General features: G+C 54.4%; 1 protein-coding gene across 1 annotated transcript; it reads right to left on the bottom strand.

The window, feature by feature from the left end:
* Window positions 1-476: 476 nt before the first annotated feature.
* On the bottom strand, window positions 477-18,155 carry TRARG1 (trafficking regulator of GLUT4 (SLC2A4) 1). Its single transcript, XM_075559236.1, has 3 exons — window positions 17,414-18,155; window positions 3,951-4,083; window positions 477-1,679 (listed from the first exon to the last, which is right to left on the bottom strand). The coding sequence occupies exons 1-3, from the start codon at window positions 17,798-17,800 to the stop codon at window positions 1,675-1,677; spliced, it is 525 nt and encodes a 174-aa protein (XP_075415351.1). The 5' UTR covers window positions 17,801-18,155; the 3' UTR covers window positions 477-1,674.
* Window positions 18,156-22,367: the final 4,212 nt, after the last annotated feature.

Here is a 22,367-nt window from a genome sequence, read left to right as displayed (position 1 = left end):
TCCCTGGACACAGTGGGAGAAGTGCCCTGAGCTAGGGGGCTGAGTTCATGCAGCCAGCAGCTGGACCCTGGGAGGGGAGCTTCCCTGGGCCGCGGGGACCCCCTAGTCTTCTCTGAGCCGATTTCTCCTTCTGTCCAAGGCCCTTCTCAGCTCTGCTCTTTCGCCCCATCTGTGGAGGGACCACCAGGAACCCCTGGTGTTGTCCTTGCCTGAAAGGAACTCTTCTGGCCAAAGCTTGCCCTGTAGGCAGCGTTCCTGTGCTTGGGGTGTGAATGAGTGAATGGGGGAGAGGGGAACACAGGTGTCTGTGTGGGGAGTTGTGTGGAGGGGTCGCAGGCACCAAAGGAATCTACCCTCTTCTTCCTGGGTTCTGGAGTATCCTAGTGGCAGTAGGGCTGGGAGCTGCCCCCCCTCTGCCCACCACGAGATACCCCTCTTCCTCACCCCCTCATCCCCGCCCCCCATACACACATTGGAGCAGAGCCTGCCCAGGTGAAAGTTGGAAGAATTAAGAGTTGAAAACCAACAAAGAGATCAGGGGGCCTCTCAGTTCCTTGCTGGGGCCCCATTGGGTCCTGCCAGTCTTGTTGCCCAAGGCAAAGAGGCCCAGCATCCTGGCCCCCTCCTCTGGGCATGTGAATGCATCCCCAGGCCCTGCAGTCCTGCCCCTCACTCTCCTGGGCCCTTCAGCTGGAGAATCTGTAGGCCCAGGACACAAGAAACTTGCATAAAACTTCTCCAGCCCATGCTCCCTGCAGGTGCCCGTGGGAAGCCCCAAGATGGTTCCAAGGCCTTCTTCCAAGAGATCCTTTGTTGGTCCTTTGTCAGGGGTCAAGGGCACAGGACATCAAGGACAGGAGAGCATCTGACGGGGCTGGATTTGAGCTGGAAGCCCAGGTCCCACCTGAGCCTCTGCTTCGAGACCTCCACATGTGCCCCAGGCCAGGGCAAGCCCAGAGCTTCAGCTGGAGCTCCTCACCCTGGTGACCTGGGCGGGGTCAGGTCCAGGTGAAAGCAAGAGGCAGGTTGGGCTGTCCGGGCAGACCAGACGCAGCTGGGAGCGGAGTCCTCAGCATAGGCTGAAAAGCTTGGGGACGATGGGGGTCCTGGGCTGAGCAGCGATGCTTCCCTTTGCCCGGCTCCAAGCTCGGGCCGGCGTCACGGCGGGCATGCAGTTCAAGACATGTAAGCCGTGTGTATGGACCCTCACAAAAAATACAAAAGATGAAGTCCCGCGCCTGTGTCCCTGGTCGGCGGCAGGCGGGGTCTCCCGCTTGCTTCTTTTCCAGGTGCCCTGGCTTCGTTGTGGGGTAGTTTTCTCTCCTGGCAGTTTCTGCTGCTTGGTGACCCCAGGAGACGGTGGGTGTGCGAGAGAAGCCTGACACCGGGTCAAGTGCTGAGACGTGTTGGTGACGTGTCAACATCCTGCGCTGGTTCAATGATCGGGTTTCTTTCTGGCCTGCCTGCCTTTTCCAGCTGGTCTGGGCTGACAGTGGGATGGCGGGGAGGGTTCCCTCGTTGTGCTTTGGGTGGTGGGGGACAGGCAGGCAGTCACATTGGGGGCTTGGGGAACTCCAGCCTGTCCTCTGTGGTGAAGGAGTGTGTGAGTTCAGAGTTGTCCAGCAGGCCAGGGCCTCCCTCTGCTCATCTGCTCCCTGGTGAATCTTATTTCTTCTAAACTGTAAAGAAAAGAACAGCGCAGAGCTCAGAACACGGGACCCCTGTCTTCAAGCCGCTCTTCAAGGGTATGGGGTTTGTTTCCTGACAGGAAGCAGGAACAAGGGGTGACGCTCAGGGTTGGGTTCGCTTTGGTTTGGTGACTCCTGGTAAAACGAACCTCAACCAATGAGAGGACCACAGCTTTCAGGATTGGTTCACAGGAGGGCGTGCAACCCTAGCTGGACCAATCAGAATCCACCCTGGGACTTTTGCTAAAATGGTTGGGAAAGAGCACTTTCCACCCCCCTCATTGTCTTTGTGTAGATTCTCATTCATAGCGGCCCTATAGGACAGACTAGAATTGCCCCTGTGGGTTTCCAAGACTGAATCTTTTTTAAAAATATAGTTATAAGATGTATATACTATCTATTGATTGATAAGTCATCTTATTGGGGGCTCAGACAACTCTTATCACAATCCATCCATCCATCCATTGTGTCAAGCACATTTGTACATCTTTTGCCATCATCATTTTCTAAACATTTTCTTTCTACGTGAGCCCTTGGTATCAGATCCTCATTTTTCCCATCCCTCCCCCACCCTCTCTCCCTTATGAACCCTTGATAATTTATAAATTATTATTGCTTTCATGTCTTTCCCTGACCGATGTCTCCCTTTTCCCACATTTCTGTTGTCCATTCCCCTGAGAGAGGGTTATAGGTAGATCATTATGATTCGTTCCCCCTCTCTCCTCCCACCTTCCCCTTACCCTCCTGGTATGGCTACTCTCTATATTGGTCCTGAGGGGTTTATCTGTCCTGTATTCCCTGTGTTTCCAGCTCTTATTTTTACCTGTGTACATGCTCTGGTCTAGCCAGACTTGTAGGATAGAATTGGGGTCATGGTAGTGGGGTGGGGGAGCATTGAAGAACTAAAGGAAAGTTGTATGTTTCATCAGTGCTACACTGTACCTTGACTGGTCTGTCTCCTCCTGGCAACCCTCTGTAAGGGGATGTCCAGTTGCCTACAGATGGATTTTGGGTCCCCAATCTGCACTCCCCCTCATTCTCAATGATATGATTATTTTTGTTCTTTGATGCCTGATACCTAATCCCATCCACACCTCGTGATCACACAGGCTGGTATGCTTCTTCCATGTGAGCTTTGCTGCTTCCCAGCTAGATGGCCGCTTGTTTGTCTTCGAGCCTTTAAGACCCCAGATGCCATATCTTTTGATTGCCGGGCACCATCGGCTTTCTTCACTACATTTGCTTATACACCCTCTCTGTCTTCAGGGATCGTGTCCAAGACTAAATATTTATGGAATCTTTAGTCCAAGACTAAATCGTGTCCAAGACTAAACCTTTCTTCCATGGAGCAGCTGATGGGTTCAAACTGCTGACCTTGCAGTTAACAGCCCACCTTGTCACCAGCATACCACCAGAACATCTGATTTTGTTACTAGACTGCTAAAAATGTATAGGGAAGACTAGTGGAAACCTCAAGACCTGTAGTCACCCTCCAGGTCCGTAACTGAACTCAAACCCCCCCCCCACCCCCCAGTGTTACTGTCATCAACCATTTCAGACCACAGAGCAGCCCTGACCCTAGGAACGAAGCCCAGAGCGTCAGGACAGAAGGAGGAACAGAAACAGGAAACACAGGGAGGAAGTGGGGAGCGTGATGGTGCCTCGAGGGGACTACAATGAAAAAGTTGATACAAACTAAGTAATGAATTGTTGAAGGTACACCTGATGGCCTGCTCTGTAAACCTGCACCCAAGTCACAAGAAAAAGTTACAAACAAAACAAAGCAGACAAACAAAAAAATCACTTTGAGGAGTAGCTTGCTCTCTTGAGGGGAGAGCCTGCTCAGGATTGAAGTCAACACCGGAGAAGCCAGAGCGAAGGAGGAGAGAAGGATGAAGGCCAACATAGTTTGAACACCTGGATACAGCCATGCCTGAAGATGGAACAACCCATGCTTGATTTGAATTTTTTTTTTTTTAGGGAAAGCATACAAATTCCCTTTGCCCAATTTGATGTCGATAGCCTGCTGCTGGGGGAGTCCACCGTTCACAGGGCATCACCCAAAAGCCTCTTGGGTGATAGATGAAAACTCCCGTGCTCGGCCACACAGGACATCGGCCAGGTCACAGGGCTGTCACGGCTGAGACAGTGCCTGTCCTCGGGTTCTGAGCCCTACGTGTACTCTTCCGCTGCCCGCAGCCCTCACACCATGAAAGCCGACTGCCTGCTCCTGCCCCTCCCCTGTGCACGTGTGGGCCTCACCTGTGAAGTTGACAGTCACAGCCACAATGATGATGACGATCCCCAGGACGATGAAGGTGATGCTGAGCAGCCTGGCCAGGCGGCCCAGTCTCCGGGCCCCGTCCAGGTCCCCCTGTTGCACGCTCCCGCGAGACTGCGGACAGAGAGAGGAAGAGGTCTCAGGCAGTCTGTCTATGGGTCACACACAGCAAGCCCCGAGCCCTGCAGATCGCCCCAAGTCCTACCCTATGTGTGCTGCAGCCCCACTCCAGGAGCCCCTCCCTGGGAGAGGAAGAGGACTCTTTGGCAACATAGTTTGGACTCCAAAGTGGCCCAGATCTCTCCTGGAGGCAAGCCCACCCCTCACTGCCTGGAGCGGAGACCAGCCCTGCTGGAGGGCTCTTCCCAGGGCAGTGGGGGACAGGCGATGCCAGAGGCTGAGGAGTTGCAGCTATGGTGCTGGCATGAGCTGATAGGCCAGGTCCCCCGAGACCCCAGCGCACCCCTCATTTCCCCAGCCACACCAATGTCCCAAGACAGCCCTGTGACTCTTTCTATGGCCTGATGCGCCCGCCTCTTGCCCTTCATCAGCCCGATCCTGCCACGCGGAAAATAAGGACAACACCAGAAAACACCCACGGCCCTTCCTTCCCCTCGTTCTCCCTCAAGGACCACGCCCTAGTTGGAGCAAAGCCACTCCCCAGATCACCCGAGAAGGAGAGTGAGCTGGCAAGGCTGGGGTCTGGTTCCTGGCTCATCCCTCTTCTCAGGAAGTGCTTTCCCCACCCCCACCCCCTTGGCTCTTTGAGCTGGTGAGAGCTGATGGGCGAGGGCAGGAGTGGAGACTTAGGGACAGAGAGGATCCTGAGAGGGTCTTTCCTGAGACACTTGGGCCAGCCTCATGATAAACCATCTCCAAGGAGGGCAGGGCTAGCCCCATGGCCGCCCTACGCTGCTCCAACCCTAGAATTCCCCATTTCCTCTTCACCTTCTTGGGCTTTCCCCAGCCGCCCCAGGCACAGGTGTTACTGCGTTCAGGCTGCAGGCCAGTCACTTGGTTATTTGATGTTCTGGGACTCTGAGTTCTGCCTGGAAAGATAGTCAAGTACTTTGATGATGATGATGACGGTGATGTTGGTGATGACGATGATGTTGGTGATGGTGGTGATGATTATGCCAGGTGCTTGCTAAAGACTTTATCTAAGTCAGTGGTTCTCAACTTGTGGGTCGTGACCCCTTTGGGGGTTTCAAATGACCCTTTCACAGGGGTCGCCCAGTTCATAACAGTAGTAAAATTCCAGTTATGAAGAAGCAACGAGAATAATTTTATGGGGGGAGCACATCCTGGCCCACCAAGACTTGAACAAATTCCTGCTCAGAGCAGCCAATTCACAGAGAAGACCATATGGCCGGCCCCACTATGAGACACGCCATCCCTCACTGACCCATAGCCCTACAGGGGACAACACTGGAGACACAGTGTGGGAATTGCACCTGATCTGATCCCACCACTCCGAGGCAAAACACTAAGGGCGTGCAACAGAACAGCAAGGGGAACAGAGCAACAGAGTCCCCAGGGAACACCAAAAATAAACTTTGGGGCCAGGGTTGGCGTCCCACCAGACTCAGCCGGAAAACACTCCTAAAGGCCAACAAACAGTCCTTGAACTAACTACAAGCTTTTCTTTCTTGTTGTGGTGGTGTTTTGGGGGGTTTTTTTGGCATTGGCTTGTTGGTATTGTTTTATCTTGTTGCTTGGTTTTGCTCTGTCTTGTTTTTGTGCATGAAGATAATGTTATGGTTGGGGGTCACTACATGAGGAACTGTAGGAAAGGGTCGCGGCAGGAGGAAGGTTGAGGACCACTTAGATTCTAAGTGTTCTCATTAAGCCTCAGAATCATCCTACAAATTTGTCGGCAACTTGGCTCCCCAGTAATGAAAAATCTGGGGTTCAGAGATGTTGCTTTCCCCTCCTTGTTTGCTTTGGTGGGTGACCTCTTCACCTCTGAGAATTCTTACTCCGGAACTCCCATCCCAGAAGTTCCCTGTTCCAACCCACGTCCTTCCAGGACAGCGCCACCTGCCTGCCTCACCAGGCATCGTATTCCCTTTAGCCCAAATCATAAAACCGGTGAGTCACTGTGTGTGACAGGTAGAACTGGGCTACAAAGAGATTCCTAGGGTTGATTTTTCAGAAGTGCATCTTTGGACTTGTCTTCTAAGCTGCCTGTGGGTAGACTCGAACTTCCAACCTTTTGGTTAGCAGCTGAACACCTTTACCGTTTACACCTCCTGGGGACTCCACTCTTCTTTCCAGAGCTGTTCTGCTTCCACTTGTCTAAGCCTCATTTATTGGCCACCACCTGGGCCTTCCTTGCCCTACCCAACACATTAGTTTTATCTCCTAGTCAATTCCATTTCTTCATGCCCCTCTTCAGCTCCCGTCCACCTGCCTCAGTCTGGCACCAAGTCATATCTGAGCTGCACCAACAGCCTCCTGACGATCGCCCAGGCTTCATGCTCTGTGCTTCCTGTCTAGTCCCCCCGCACCATCTCACTGCCCCTGCATGCAGGGCACTGGGATGGAACCCTGGAACGCAGCCGTGTTCCTACCCTCACCAACCTGCTGGGCTGACTGTGGTCCCACAAATGAAGATGTTTGTGGAGAGCATTACAGAGGATGTTTGCTGTACACGGGGGCTTTCTGAAAAGAGAGAGCCTGGGGAGATTTCCTGGAAGGAGGACATTTTGAGATGTGAAGAATGAGAAGAAATGGGTTTTGTTGTTGTTATTGGTGCTATTGTTAAGAAAGAAGAGTGTTCCAGGCAGGCAGAGAGAACAGCATAGGCATGTGGAAAATATGTAGATGCTCAATAAATAGCTGACCGAGCGAAGGTGTCCTGGTGGGCTCATGGGTTGCGTGATGGGCTGCTAACTGTGAGGTCAGCAGTTCAAACCCACCAGCCACTCCACAGGAGAAAGATGAGCCTTTCTGCTTCCCTGAAAAATGGCAACCTCATAAACTCTAGTGAGTTCATTGTGCCAACCTGGTCGATAGACGCAGGTGGGGTGAATTGAAGGGCGGAGGGATAAATGGCTCGGTGAACCTCGCCTTTCTAGTTCTCGGGTGTCTTGCTTTCTGATGGTCAGACCAGGGTGCAGCTGCCTTAGCCAGTTCCCTGCTTCAGCTGGCAAGGCTCACTTCCTACAAGACATCCCTGAGGAGAAGCCACATGGACCTCCCCTGATGCAGCCCTGGGTGCTGGAGCAGCCGTGTGGAGACCCCTGCCAGCGCTGAGATGCTTACACATTCACTGACTCGGCTTTCCTCCTGCAGTTGGCATCACTGAGTCTGTTTTGTGAGATGGAGGAGAACTTTGTGGGTTGGTGTTGGACATATGGATTAATGAGTTAATGTTGGACTTGTGGGCTTGGGCAGCACTGGGGTGGGATGTTTTCTTGATGCGCACTTACCCTTTATATAAAACTCTCTCTTATACATGAGGTTCTGTGGATTTGTTTCTCTAAAGTACCCAGACTAACACATCTAGGGATCAGTTCTACTCTGCCCTAGAGGGTCGCTCTGAGTCAGGATCACCTTGATGACGGTGGGCTCTGGAGTAAAGTAAGAGGGACCAGTAAGGGACACAGGAAGGAGGCTGGTCCTCATCCTCAAAGCAGCGAGGGCCAATGGGTGATAGGAAGCTGGGGAGGAGGACATGTGACAGGACAGAGATTTCCCTGGCTGCAGTGCAGGGATCAGAGAGAGACAGAGTTAAGTGGGAGCTCCTGCAGAAGTTCAGCGAGATGATGGCGGCTGAGGCCATCGTGCGTGCCCGCTCAGCAGCATCTTCCACGGCCCCCAGTGTCCACAGCCCCCAGTGGCAGCTCGGGTTAGCTTCACATTTCCTGAACTGACTCTCCAGCCCGTTGAGAGCTTCCCCCTCCTTGCCTTCACTCATGCCTTCTCTCCAGTCTGCATCCCATGCATCCCCACCCACCTGCCCCGCCCACCAAGCGCCCTCCACTTCCACTGGAATAGCAGCACTCCCAACATGCTGGGAACCTTTACCTTGTGCTGAGAGCTACCACCCTGCCCCGCCCCATGAGAGCGGTTCATCCTCCTGTAACTCCTGTGCGCTGGGCTTGCGAATAGCCCATTTGACAGATGAGGAGCTGGAGCTGGAGGGAGGGCTTCTAGATGCGCATGGGAGGAGAGCAAGTGGAAAGCCAGACAGAGGAAAGCCGGATGAGTGGGGAAGGGCTGGGGGGGGGGGGGCGCGGCTCGGGAGGGACTTTCAGTGGGAGCACTCTCCGGTTGCATTTTAGGGAGGAGCTCTGAGCACAGTATGGAGTGTATGGGTTGCAGAGGCAGGAGGGTTGGGGACAGCCAGATGGAAAGATTGGAACGGAACAAGATTAGGGGATTGATAAAAGGTTCTGAGTAGAGACTTTCGGAAGGAAGAATCAACATGGCCTACTGGCGAATCAGACGCGCTGTGGGAGAGGGCCTGGCTGGGCTTCCCAGTTTGGGGCTTGGGTCATGGATGATGCAGGTGCCGCTCCACAAATGGGAGACACGAGCGAGCGAGAGGCAGGTTAGAAGGGGAGGGCTAGTGGTGGACTTGCCCTTCTGGGGGTGTGGGTGTCCCTTAATAGCTGGATATGTGGATCTGGAGTCAAGAGTCACCAAAATGGCGGGTGGTGCCTGAAGCTATGGGTGTGCGGAAAGTCACCAGGCAGCGTGTCCACCAGGATGAGACACAGTGGGACATTAGGGAACACCCATTACTAATGGGGAGAGGGCAGGGCCAGGCAAAGCAGCCTGTAACAACAACGGGGACTGCAAAGGAGTGGCCTGAGTGTGGGAGGGGTGGCACCCAGATGAAAAGTGCAGAGCAGCCCCAAGGACACACACAGCTTTCCTCCAGTTCTTCAGTGCTCCCCCCCCCACTATTGCGACCCCAGTTCTACCTTACAAACCGGGCTAGACCAGAGCATGTACCCTGGTACAGATCAGACAGCTCAACACAGGGAGTCCAGGACAGATAAACCCCTCAAGACCATTCATGAGAGTAGCCATGCCAGGAGGGGAAAGGGAAGGTGGGAGGAGAGAGGGGGAACCAATCACAATGTTCTCTCTATAACCCCCTCCCAGGGGGACTGACAACAGTAAAATGGGTGAAGGGAGACATTGGTCAGTATAAGACATGAAAAAATAATAATAATGTATAAGTTATCAAGGGTTCATGAGGAAGGGTGAGGGAGGGAGGGAGAGAAAAAATGAGCTGATACCAAGGGCCCAAGTCAAAAGAAAATGTTTTGAGAATGATGATGGTGGCAGATGTACAAATGTGCTTGACACCGTGGATGGATGGATGGATGGATGGATGGATGGATGGATGGATGGATGGATGGATGGATGGTGATGAGAGCTGTACGAGTCCCCAATAAAATGATATTTTTTAAGAAAAAGAAGTGTCCCCCACAGGGTGTGGTCCACAGCCCCAGACCATACTTAGAGACCACGCAAGAAAAGGAGGGAACTAGCCCCGTGGAGAGGAGCATGTCCACGCTGAGGGGTGGCAGTGGCAGGGGTGGGGGAGCACCCAGAGAGAGTGGGGAAGCTCCTGGGAGTTGGGTTGGGCAGGGGAGCATGGTGGAGCTGCTCCAGTGGGTGGATGAGACACATGGAGAGTTCTTCAAGGTGGAAGAGCAGGAGAGTAAAGAGCGCCCAACCTCAGTCCCCTCACCTGCAACATGGGGGTAGCATGCCCGCCTCACGGCCGGTTGATGTCGCCCCTAGAAGCTCCTGGCTCCTGGCCGGCTCTCAAAGCAGCAGCCTTCATGTCTTTGTACGGGGCGATCACCACCTGCTCTCCCCTCCCTCACCCAGGGGCTCCTTGGCGCAGATGGAAGGCCAGGGAGGTGGCCAGCAGAGCGGGACGGTGCTGGCTGTGAGTTACAAGGTCCATGGTGATGCTAGGGGCTGGAACCTCGAGGGGAGGGTGAGCTCGGGTTAACAGATCTGTGGGGAGAGGCAGTGGGGGGCTCAGCTGGGGTGCAGAGGAGGGGATTCTGGGAGAGCTGCCAGAGGCTGGCAGCAGCCAGAGGACGGAGGACGTGTTGGTGACCAAATGTCTCGGGAAAGTGCTTCTTCCACTCCCGAGACTTGGCCCTGTGGATCTGGGAGAACCGAGTCTGAGAATGGACATGCTACGAGAGGGCTGACCACCTATCAGTACTTCTGCTGAGACCCATGAGGCCAAAGAACACACTTTTTCATGCCCCTGGCCTTCACCCCACTCTCTCGCCTCCAGTGCCATCCCTGGGCTGCCTTGTTCACAGATCTGAAAACCCCACCTCAGTGAGAGGGCAGGGGCACCCCTGATTCTGTGCCTTGGCCCGATGCATCGTTAACAACCCTGTTGGCCTGGCACCCATCAAGCAGAAAGGACTCGCAGAGGCAGCTGGAGCCAAGGGGAACCCTTCCCTTGCTGGAGGGAGGAGACGCAGTGGGGCAGCTGCCAGGTGGCTGGGAGGGACGGCTAGCGCTTAGGGGGCTGCAGCCAGCAGCTGCTTGTCAACCCATTTTGCCTGCGACTCCTCGGACCCAGAGTCAAGGTCTGGGAAACCCACTGGGGCAGTTGTACTCTGTCCTGCAGGGTCGCTGGGAGTCAGAATCCATTCGCGGCATCTGCTGGCTGGGACGCGGGACAATTGTCAAGTGACGGGATGAAGGCACCGATGGATGGAAACAGCTAACTGTGCTGAGTCTACAGAAATGATCGCAAGGACCCAAGAAGGCGGCGGCGACAGCTACTCGGCAGCACCCCAGCGTGTAGTAGGAAGGAACTACCTACCAGCCACTCCAAGGCTGGCACCAAGTCCACCCGTCTCCAGGTGAGACTCCGTGAGCCTAAGTTTGCTTCAGGGCAGAATTGCCCGTCCACTGGGGGGTTTGCCCTGCCCTCTGGCCTGGGCAGTTTCCATTTGTATTGGCCACAGCAGCGGCCACTCCCGTAGAGAAAGCCTTTCCTAGGAGCTTTCCTACACATTGGCTCGCTGCCCTCTGCGAGGAACCTTGGTGGTATGATAGTTAAGAGTTGGGCCGTGATACACGAGGTCGGCAGTTCAAAACCACCAGCCACTCCGCAGGAGAAAGATGAGACTTTCTACTCAACAGCTGCCCTCTCAGAAACTCCCAGGTCCCTGTGAGGCGGAATGACCGGATGGCAGTGTTTGCCAAGGGCGGATGGTTTTATAATACTCTCTTCATAGACCTGGAGACAGACTGAAGGAAGTGCTTTGGACACGGTCACGTGGCTCTGAGGGGGCTGGGCTGTCCCTGCTCTTTTTCCTGCGGGGTTGACAGAAGGCCCCCAGCCTAGGGTCTAGCTCACCTTGGTGACAGGTACTGAGGCGTGTGACCATTTCTGGCCTAGATATGATAAGGCCAATGCCAGTCTTGCTTTGGGAGGCTGAGGTGCCAAGTGGAGCTGGGCCCTGATACCTAGGAGGCATGTGGGCCCCTCAGAAAGGCCGAGCTACCGCAGACCCATCAAATCCGCACAGGGATGGTCCTTAGTTCTTCAGTTCATTAGTCTTTCACTGCGGCGCTGGGTTCAGGGGACCAAGGAATTGGCGCTGGGGAGGAAATGGGATTCATCCCACCCTGCACGAAGGAAGCATTGAACCCAGGACCCTGGGGATCAAAGAAAGGGGCCCACAACGCAGACAGGAGCCATCTAGAGAGCACCCAATGCAGGACCAGCCACGGGGCCTGGGAAAGATGCTGCTCTTCTACCCAGCTTCCATCATCTCATCCTAGAGTGGAGCTCTGCAGACAGAGGCCAGCTCCTGACGGGGGCCAGCAGAGCTGTGGGTCTCTCCCATGCTTCACGTGGTGACTAACGGAGACTTCTTCTGAAGCCTGCCCTCTGGATAGGGTGACCCAGCACAGGATCCCTGCTCTGGGGCCACACTCTCCACCCTCCTCCTGACCCTGCTTGGGTGAGTCCCTGTGAGATCCTTTGGCTTCCCCTGCCTCCCCCCAAGAGAACAAGCTGTCCTATGAGCTAGACTGGCTCCCAGGAGAGGGGACAACAGGACAACTATGGGCACACCCCATGATGTGCCCACCTGGCTTCCCCCAGATCCCCAGGGAGGCAGGAATGTGGGTACCCACCCTAGCCCTCTGCCTGGGTTCAAATCTGGGCTTCTGTGCACCGGATGGTGACTCCATTCTCTGAATTTCTATCTCCTCACTGGTCACATGAGAATGATGACAACACCTAGCCCTCACAGGTCACATCAGGAGTCGCGAGATAATGCAGGGACAGGATTTGGCATTCTGTGAGCCCTCGGTCTATGTGGGTCATCTTACCCCTTTCCTCTGGGCCCCCTCAATGTCCTTCTCCCTGACTCCTGAGATGTCCCTTTAGGAATTCATTTCCACCACTACCCGGGCCCCCAGCCACCCCACTTCCCCCAATGACTCCTCCTCTGAGACCCTGAACCTCTTACCTCTTCTTCCATCATGCCACACCCCCTGCCCTTTGACATCTCTGAGGCCGGCCCTGGGACCCTCCCTCTCCGCCAAGGCTCTTGAAGTCTTCCTGACCCCACTTCCCTCCAGTCCAGCCCGAACCCCTTGGGACATCATTGAGGCCACCCTGCAAGCAAAATCTGTGCCTCTTGGTCCTACTTACACAACCCAGTCTGTTTCTGGTCACGATGTCCCCTCCCCTCTGCTCCCCAGGGGACCCCTATTTCTCAACAATGACCTTGGTCTCCTTGCTCCCCAGGAGCCTAGAGTCCCTGCAGCGCACATTCACCCTGTCGCTTCCCCGTTTCTACCTGCTTCTGCCCCCATGGCCTCTCCTCGAGATTCCTAGAGACCTTCTTCTTGTCATGGGTTTTCTCTCCCCACTCCTTGAAGGACCTCACCCACCGGTCACCCCTCCTTGCTATGGCCACTGCCTACTTCAGGCCTTCATCATGTCCTGCCTGGACTAATTGGGAAAAAAACCCAGGGGGTCTCCCAGCTCCCAATCCTGCCTGAATCAAAACCAAACCAATCTCCCTGCCGCTGAGTCAATGCTGACTCATAGCAACCTCGCCGTGGGTTTCCGAGACTGACTTTAGCAGAGTAGAAAGCCCTGTGGGACTGCTAGTGGTTTTGAACTGGCAAGCACACAGATTCCAGCCCAACACACAAGCACTACACCTCCAGGGCTTCTGTGCAACTGAAAGCGGGTTCACAAGTAGGAGTTGACGCCGTCCGCCCTCTGCTCACAACTCCGTAGGGATGCTCACGGCGCCGCGGTACATGGACTGACACTGGAATGGCTCCCGCACAAGGATTACATGCAAATTTGTGAAACAATCCAGATTCTCATTGCAGTGGATGAGTTGAAACAGAACGTGTGTGAATTGTGACCGGTGAGACTGATGGTTGGCTCTGTAACCCTTCCCCTAATTCACAATTTTAAAAAAACCAACTCTTCAGGGCACTAGACCCTGAAGTCGTCTTTCGACTCCATAACAGATTGGCTCATAAAATCAAGAACATTCCCCATAAGTCCTGTGCTCTTTGAAAAGGTCTGGGGGTGGACAGCCATAGTGGCTGACCAACGCAAAGGGTATAATCAATGACACTGAATTACACAAGGAGAAGTTGTGGAATTGGCGAATGTTCTGTTGTGGATATTTTTGCCACAATTAGAAAAAATGATAAATAACTACATGAATAACAATGAGTATAAGGAAGAAGAAAATGTTCTAGAATTGAGTAGGATGACAATTGTATGATTGAATTATTAGATTGTCTGACATGTGGATATAGGGCTAATTAATAAAACTGTTTAAAAAAAAGTTTGGGGTGACATCGATGGTATACACAGATGATTGTGTCTCACATTCTAGTATCACAAACTGCCCCGGCGAGGTCCTGGTTGTGCACTGGGCTGCTAGCCCAGGTCCACTGTCCCAAGACCACGAGGGCCTCCAGAGGGAAGGATGAGGCTTTCTACTCCAGGCTCTGAAACCCACGGGGCGGTTGCACCCTGCCCTACAAGGTCACTGAGTCGGATTTGACTAATGGCAGCGAGTGACACTAAATGGCCAATGGTGATGAGAATATAAGGGAATGGGAAACTAGATGGACAGAGAAGGAACAACAGAAGGGGAATCATGAGCATGTTCACCCAGTGTAAACAGGTAGCCCATACCACACAACACTTTGTGCAGCAGTGGTTGAAGGGGGAGCCTACATGGCTGTGTAAACGGTCATGCACACAATGAAATATTGTTTAACAAACCCAGGTTCGTCAGATCTTCCCCCGAGCCCCTAGGATAAAACTCAAGTTCTTAGAGTGAGCCCCTGCTCCCTCTCCTCCCTTCCTCCTCATAGCCCCCACCCTTCCGCCATGCCAAGCAGACTGTGACTTAGCCACTGCTTGCCAGATGCCCAGAGAATTGCCCGGTCTGTAAAAGAAACACCCCCCATGGTAGACAGGGAAGGGCCCTCGCCATCTCTCCCGCTGAGCCATCCTAGAACAATGGCTTCTGTAGAAAGAATAATAGACGAGCGAAGGACGGAGGGACTGGTCAGTCTAACCAAGTCTCAGAAGCTCGTGGGAACCCCTCTGCCCGCTGCTGTGCTCTGGCCCCGATGAAGACATGGAGCCGAACTCCTTCCTACATTCTCCCAAATGCCAAGTGCTCCCCGAGTCCCTCCTCTCCCCCAGAACCAGCCTGACTCAGCCGCCAACACAGAATCTAACCGCGCTCCGCTCCTGCCCCTCCGCTCGTGCTCAGCGAGGGGAGCCAGTCACGAGAGACGACAACCGGTACGAGTCTGTGCCTGTGGACAGTCCGGGATGGTCAGGTCCACTGAGACAGAAGGAAGAAGGGCATTTCCCTAGGGCTGGGGGGGATGGCGGCGCCTGGGGGTGACAGCTAAAGGGTCCAGGGCTTCCTTCTGAGGTGATGAAAGTGTCCTAAGACAGGGCGTGGGCGTGGCAGCATCTTTCTGTGAATATACATTTTTTTTAAAAAATGACCTGTACACTTTAAATGAATGAATCCTATGGTAGGTGAATGACATCTGGGCTGAACAGTTTTTCAAAACCCACAATGGCTTCCCATCCCCCGTTGGCAAGACCCGACTGCTGCTTAAATGTGACTGCCGTATCATAGGCCCGAATTTGTGCTGGGTATTGTTCATACAGCACCGCATGACCCGCCGCATGGCCCCTCCGGAGCTCAGCAATGTTGGCGTCATGGCTGCGCCCATCCTGCAGGTGGTAATGCCGAGGAGACCGGTGATTTGAGGGCCTGGCCCACCACCCACAATACTGTGTGCTTATGTCTAGCGCGGTGCCTCTCCAAGAGAGCTGTAGGGATCTGTGGATGAACTTATCTCCCCTGGACTGAAGCTTCCTGGGAACTGGAGGTGGTACCTGGCTCAGCACCGTGCTCCCTGCACCCAGCCTAGCAACTCCTAAGCCTGATCCAAGAACCTTAAAAGGACACAGAAGTGCATGGCCCTAGAGGCCCGGGGAGAACTGCCCCTGTGGGTTCCCAAGGCGGTAACTCCTATGGGAGTAGAAAGCCTCGTCTTTCTCCTTCGGAGTGGCTGGTGGTTTCGAACTGATGACCTTGTGGATGGCAGCCCAACGTGTAGCCCCTAGGACACCAGGCGCACCCTCAGAGGTGCACTGGGCTGGAGTCAGTGGTCTCACAGACTTGACAAAGGCAGCTCTTCTTCAACTTGCGTCCCCGGGTGCTGAGTACAGCCAATGACTCAGCTGTTAGTCACAAGGTTGCAGGTTGGGGTCCTCAGAGGGGGGCCTCCAAGAAAGGCCTAGCGGTCAACTTGGACAGTGCCAGCCATTGAACACAATCCTAAAGAATCATTAGTTCCTGGTGTTGGGTTCCCATGGGTTGGAATCACCTCAATGGCACCTGGTTTACGCATCCTGCCCCCCCCCCCCCCGTGAGGAGATGGGTTCTAGCAACAGTTTTCTCCTGGGCCCTTGATGGTTTTTCTCCCCAAAGGTCCTCTCCTCTCTGGAGTCTTTCTTGGTAACCACGAGAAGGGCCCGCCCCAGCACCACTGGCTGCTCCGCTGGGGCCTGGCTCTGATGCCAGCTGCCCTGGGGCAGCAGGTAGCTGGGAGGATTCTCGGAAGGCCCTTGCCCTGGGCATGATCCAGTCCTGGTTCTGGAGGCCACGTCACGCCCCTCAGATCAGGAATACCCCTGGTTCCCTCCCAGAGTCCTGGCTAGGGGTTCTGGGCTTGGTGGGCATTGGGGAATGCCTGTTTGGAGACTGGGCCCCAGTGAAGGGGTCAGGATATGTGAGGGACTATGGACTTTCAGAAGGGACCGCCTGGGAGTAGGGGTGAGGTGGGGAGCAAGAGTGACCACAGCTCCTGGGGAGTTGGCAGTGGATGGCAACTCGGCAGTAGGGTCACTCCAGGGGGAAGCTAAGCCATGTCTCCTGCCCCAGTCCCCTGGCTGAGCAGCCTGAGGCCAGCAGTTGACTCTTCTCTGCCCATAACCTCACTCTAGAAGCGATGGCTCTGCCCTGGTTGTCTGTTCATCCATCCATCTCCCTCTCCCTCGTCTTCTTCCCTCCCTCTGTCCCTCTGTCATTCCTGGTGGGATCCCCTGGAAGTAACTCTAATTCAGTGGTTTAACTTCTCAGCACCCTAGCACACGAACCTCTCCTGTTTCAGAAGCGGCCATGCCCTCAGCCCTGCCTCTCTTTCCCCAACAGCCAAGACGGCCCCTGCCCTGCACCCAGATGCTGAAATCCGCCCAGCCACGGAGGTCCAAAACAGGCTCCCACAGGAACCCTCCCCACCCGCCCCCAGAGACATGCCTGCCTGCTAACTCTCCTCTCCCCCTGCTGCCCCAAGGGAAGCCCCAGGCCTTGCAGGCAGGGAGGGAAGCCACTGCTGGCTCTTAGAAGCCAGCGCTGGGCAAAGGTTCCCGGACCACCTTGGTGGCTCCCAGCTCAGTGGAGGCTGGGCTCCCTTGAAAATAGAGACCCTAGGACCCCAGCTGGCTGCCCTTCTCTGCCAAACACAGTCCCATTGAGCCCCTACCCCAAAGGTAAGCCCCACAACTTGGTCCCCTTAAGTCTCAGGGTGGGGCAGGGACCCCAAGGCTTCCCCTCCTCTCCACTGTCTTGCTGTCCTGTAGGATTTGGCTCCCAGCAGGGACATAGGTAAAGTGACCCCCCAGGAGTAAAGATGAAAGAAGAACAAACAGAACCCCCCCACACACACACACACCCAGCTCCTAGAACCCCGGTCCAAGGAGAAGCAGTACACGAACTTAGAAATGGTCTCCTCCCCAGCCCCAGCATACAGCTCACTTCCCTACAGATCCCAGGCAGTGTGTCTGCACCCACCCCGCCACCGGGGAAATAGCTGGCCCCAGCCCTGGCCCTGGGATGCGGAGCCTGCTTACCATGATAGAAAAGATGAGAGGGATGAGGTTGAGGGGCCAGACTGGGCAGAAGCAAGAGGCGATGGCAAGGATGAGATAATCTTTAGGGATCTCCTGGTCCTGGGTGTAGGAGGCAGTCGCGATGGAGGATGCTCTCCTAGAGCTGGCCCGTGAAGATGATGGGGGCAACGGGGCCTCCAGGTGCCGCTCAGAGGCCACCCTGAAGGGCAGGCCATGGCCATTCTGCTCTAGGTCCAGGGCCCCCGAGAGGGATTTGGACAGCTTCCGAGTCTTCTCAGCCTTGACCTCAGCCTGGGTGAGGAGCTTCTCCATCTCCGGCAGCTCCAGCGGTGAGGTGGTCCCTGGCTCCTGTGCCAGGGGAAACTGAGGCTCTACAGGGTGGGCCATGTTGCCCCGGGGTGGGGGGCAGGTTGCCTCTTCTCCAGGCCCCAGAAGAACCTCAGTGCACCATCCCTCAGCCCACACAGGCCCCGCAGGCAGAGCGGGCAGAACACAAGTGGAGCGAGCCTGCCTCGGGGCTGGGAAGGTCAGAATGGGCACGCCCAGGCCAGCTGAGCCCAGGGCCTGAGACCTGCTTGCTGCTGGATCCGAGCTGGAGTCTCCAATGGCGCTGATCAAGTTTGAGGCCAACTTTGCAGGCACTGCTGACGGCGCAGATGGGCAGGGAAGCAACAGAAAGCTCAGAGAGCAGAGAGAGGAGTGGTTCTTTTCCAAGGAGTGAGGCGTAGGCTAAGCCAGGACGGCTCTGTGTGTGTGTGTGTGTGTGTGTGTGTGTGTGTATCCGTGTGTGCAAGCCACACCGCTGCCTGTCCACCCCACCCCCCACCCGCCCTCCTCTGAGAGGATTTTTCTTTCCAATTCCCCTCTCATCTCCCCAGAGGACGGCTCAGTAACTGCCTCTGACTCTCTGCATCCGTCTCCACTCCAGCCCGGGCCAGGCCCAGCCCAGCGCAGAGGGCCTGAGCCAGCGTCTGATTCCTCTGCAGCCCCACAACAGAGTTGGGGGTTCTAGACAGGAGAACAGAGTGAAATGCATCCCAGAGGGATGTGGCTTCGGCTCCGCTGGGGAAGCCGGCCCTTGGCTTCCTTCTGGCTGGAGTAGGCTGATGCTACCTCCCATCTCTTGGGACAATGCCAGGCTCTGGTCTATCCCCACCCCACCCCCACCCCGTTCTCAGCTCCCAGAAGACATCTAGAACGTGGCTTCAGAGAACAGTGAGGGCTCGACCTTGGTCAGTGGAGGTCCCTGCCTGGACCGAGCCGGGAGGGGTCCACTGACCGGTCAGTTGGTGAGACTGGGGCAAGAGGGCGCCTAAGGAGGGAGGGCAGGCCTCCACTGCCGCCCATCAGTGCCTCCCTGGGGCACTGAAGAGCAGACAGACAAGGCATCCTGCTCTGGACAGAGACCTGCTCCAGGGGGGGCGTCCAGTGGCAAGGGGGACCTGAAACCACCAGGGGCCGTGTGTATGGTTTGGAGGAAGAGAAAGGTTAGGATCCTATGGTCTTATAGGGATGGGAAGTGAGAAATGGAAGGGGCCCCAGAGATTTTGTGGTTCAAATCCGTCGATATTACAGATTTAAAAACGGAGACTCCGAAATGGAAAGAGACGTCCATCTCAAATGGTATCCCAACCAGACGGCACTCCCTACTCTGTGTCTGTAGACTATTTTATTTATTTCTGTGAAAATGGACATGGACGGGAGCTGCCTCTGGAATGCTGCTTCCAGCAAAGGGGTTTGGGGGCGCGGGGGGGGGGCAAACAGACAGTAGAGGAGGGGTGCATGCACAGAGAGTGCAGAGTGGCTCTCAGGAAAAGGAAGGGCAGGGATAAGAGCCGAGGCTGGCCTGCCCCTGAGCCCGAGGAGCTACAAGGACACCTGGGAGCACTTCCAGTTCTTATTTTAACTATTTTGTTTGCAGTTTGGGGTTGTGTAATTTGACTATATTAGAATTAGATTTTTTATTTTATTATGATTTCTTTTTGCAATAAAGGAAACCCAAGTGCAGACTTCCTGAGCAGTGACATTGAGGCTCCCTGCTCTGCTTAGATGGAGCCCTGGTGGCGCTGTGGGATAAGACTGGGCTGCTGACCACAAGGTTGGCAGTTCAAACTCATAACTACTCCTCAGGAGAAAGATGAGGCTCTCTGCTCCTAGTCTCTCAGAACCCCAACATGGGCTGCTAAGAGTCCAAATTGAACTCCCCAGGCACCCCGAGAGAGAAAGATGAGCTTTTCTTCTCCAGCAAAACTTGACAGTCTCAGAAACCCAAATGGGTCTATCCTATTCTGTCCTATAGGGGTGCCAGGAGTCACAATCGACTCAATGGCAGTAAGGTTGGTTTGTTTTTTATGAGTCAGAATCAGCTCGATGGCAGTGGATCTGGGCTTGGGGCCTTGCTCTCGAAAGACAATTTCCTCTTTCCCTTAGGTCTTGGAAGGTTCTTACTCAACCTGGTGAGTCGGGAGAAAGGGTACCCGCTGGGCTCCTCTATTCGGGAGCTTCCAGAAACACATGTTGGGTCTCTAAGGACTCCTAGGCTCAAGTTAGTACCCAGCTTGGACAGAATTCCATGTCACAACCTGAAAACTGTCCCCTGCGTAGGACTCAGGTCCCCCTTAGGGCCCGAATTACACAGCCCCATTTAGTAACCACTAGCCACAGGACTGAAGGGCGCCTGACCCAAGCCATGGTATTTCCAATCGCCTCCTCTGCGCGGGAAAGCTGGGCAGCGCATAAGGGAGACAGTGCAAGGTCTGATTCCTTTGAATCATGGTGTTGGCGAAGGATATAGAGTAACACCACGGACTGCCAAAGGAACAAACAAATCTGTCTTGGAAATCACAGCCAGATGCTTCTTAGAAGCGCGGGTGGTGAGCCATCATCGCTCGTCCGTTGAACAATTTAGCAGGAGAGACCAGTCCTTGGAGAAGGGCAGCCAGCTTGGCACACTAGAGGGCCAGTGAAAAGAGGTCCGTCACCCACAAGGTGACTCACACAATAGCTGCAGCAATGGGCTCGAGCGGAGCAAAGACTGCGAGGGTGCTCCAGGACTGGACAGCGTTTTGATCTCTTGTACTAGGTAAACTGAGCCAGAATTGACCCAACAGCGCCTAACAACAACAAGGCCACGGGAGGCTTTTGAGCTCTTGGATATGTCTAGTCTGAATTGAGTTATCAGTGTAGCATACACAATGGTGACCAAAGACTTAGAACAAAAAACGTGGAATATCTCAATCTGTATAATTATATATTGAATTATATTTTGGCTGCACTGGGCTGGAAAGAAAAAAGGTTATTTAAATTCATCTGTTTCTTTGATAATATGCCGGCTGGATTTTTAAAGTGTCGTGCATTATGTTTCTATTGGACAGTGCTGGCATTGAGGACAGAAGGAACTTGACATAAAGGGGTCCTTTTAATTTGATGGAAATTTGAAGAGAAAAGAAGTCAAGGAGTCCCCAGGGGAGACAGTGAGCTCACCTGGATGGGCTTCAGGGACTTGTGAGACGCTGGGATCGCAGCGCCATCTAGTGGCCTGGTGGCGACACACAGGGTCTGAGCCCGAGAGAAAGGAAATGTATTTGAATGACACCAAGTGGGTTTCCACCCATGGGGACCCTGCTCACAACAGAACGAAACGCTGCCGGGCTGCGCCTTCCTCACAACTGTTTCTATACCTGAGCCCATTGCTGCAGCCAGGTGTCCGTCCACCTCATCTAGGGCCTTCCTCTTTTTCGCTGCCCCTCTATCTTACCAAGCATGATGCCCTTCTCCAGGGACTGGCCTTTCCTGACAACATGTCCAAAAGTGTGGGAGATGAAGTCTTGCCATCCTTGCCTCTAAGGAACGTTCTGGCCGAACTTCCTCTAGACAGATTGGTCTGTGCTTTTCCATCTTCCGCGCCACAATTCACAGGTCTTCGGTCTTCCTCATACGATGTCCAACTTTCACATGCACAGGAGGCGATTTAAAATACCATGGTTTGGCAAGCCCAGCCAAGCCATGATTCCAAGACTGGTGAACTCAAATGCCCCAGTTGCTCCAGATCCAACTCCAATCTGCAGATAGTGCCCCATCTCGGTTTCACGAAGGAGGCGGTATGAGTTTCCGGATTAGCACAAACTTGGTTCAAAATAACAGAAATGTCACCAGACATTCCAAATCAAGGGCCATGCTCCCTCAGAAGGTTCTAGGGGGAACTCTTTCCTTGTCTCCTTCAGCCTCTGGTGGCTCTAGTTTGGTTTACCATAGGGTTGCATAGCATCAAACCCGGGGTCTATGTCCCCTCCTCCTCCTGTCTCTTAGAAGGACACTCGTCATTGGATTTAGAGTCCACTGGATCATCCAGGATGAGCGCATCTTACGACCCCTCGTTTAATTACAGCTGCAAAAGACTTCTTTTCCAGATAAGGTGGACATAACATTCTGAAAGACACCTTTCAACCGCTACAGAATGGGTTTGGCCAGCTCAATATTAGCTCACTATGCGTTTTTCAAAAAGTGGATTACACGCACAAAGTTGAGGTTTCGGAATTTTAGCAGGAAGAGCTGAGAACCCCGGCCCCGTTTCCTGCAGCATGACAAGCAGCGGGACCCGCTGTGGCACAGAACTTCCTGGCCAACTCTACACTCCCAGCACCCACCTAGACTAGCAGGGCCTGAGCTGTGAGCCCTGGCAGGCCTGGGACCATTCATTGTGCACGCCACCCTGAGAACTGAGGGAATTAACGCCCCTCTCTCCCCAGGGAACTCCTAGTGGTGGGCAGGGGCGCCCGGCTCACAGTTAACACTGGCTGGATGAACAGAGCAGCAAGGAAATCCCAGCGAGTGCCCAGGGTATGTCCACAGCCACGCTAATTCCATCTCTGCCCGCCCCGCCCCTCCTGTGCAGCCTGGATGTTGAGGTTGGGGATGTGAGCAGCAGTTGAGGTTGGGAATGTGCACTTGGATA

This window comes from Tenrec ecaudatus, chromosome 10, assembly GCF_050624435.1.
Source record: "Tenrec ecaudatus isolate mTenEca1 chromosome 10, mTenEca1.hap1, whole genome shotgun sequence".
NCBI classification, from domain to species: domain Eukaryota; kingdom Metazoa; phylum Chordata; class Mammalia; order Afrosoricida; family Tenrecidae; genus Tenrec; species Tenrec ecaudatus.
This window is presented reverse-complemented; position numbering and strand designations above follow the sequence as displayed.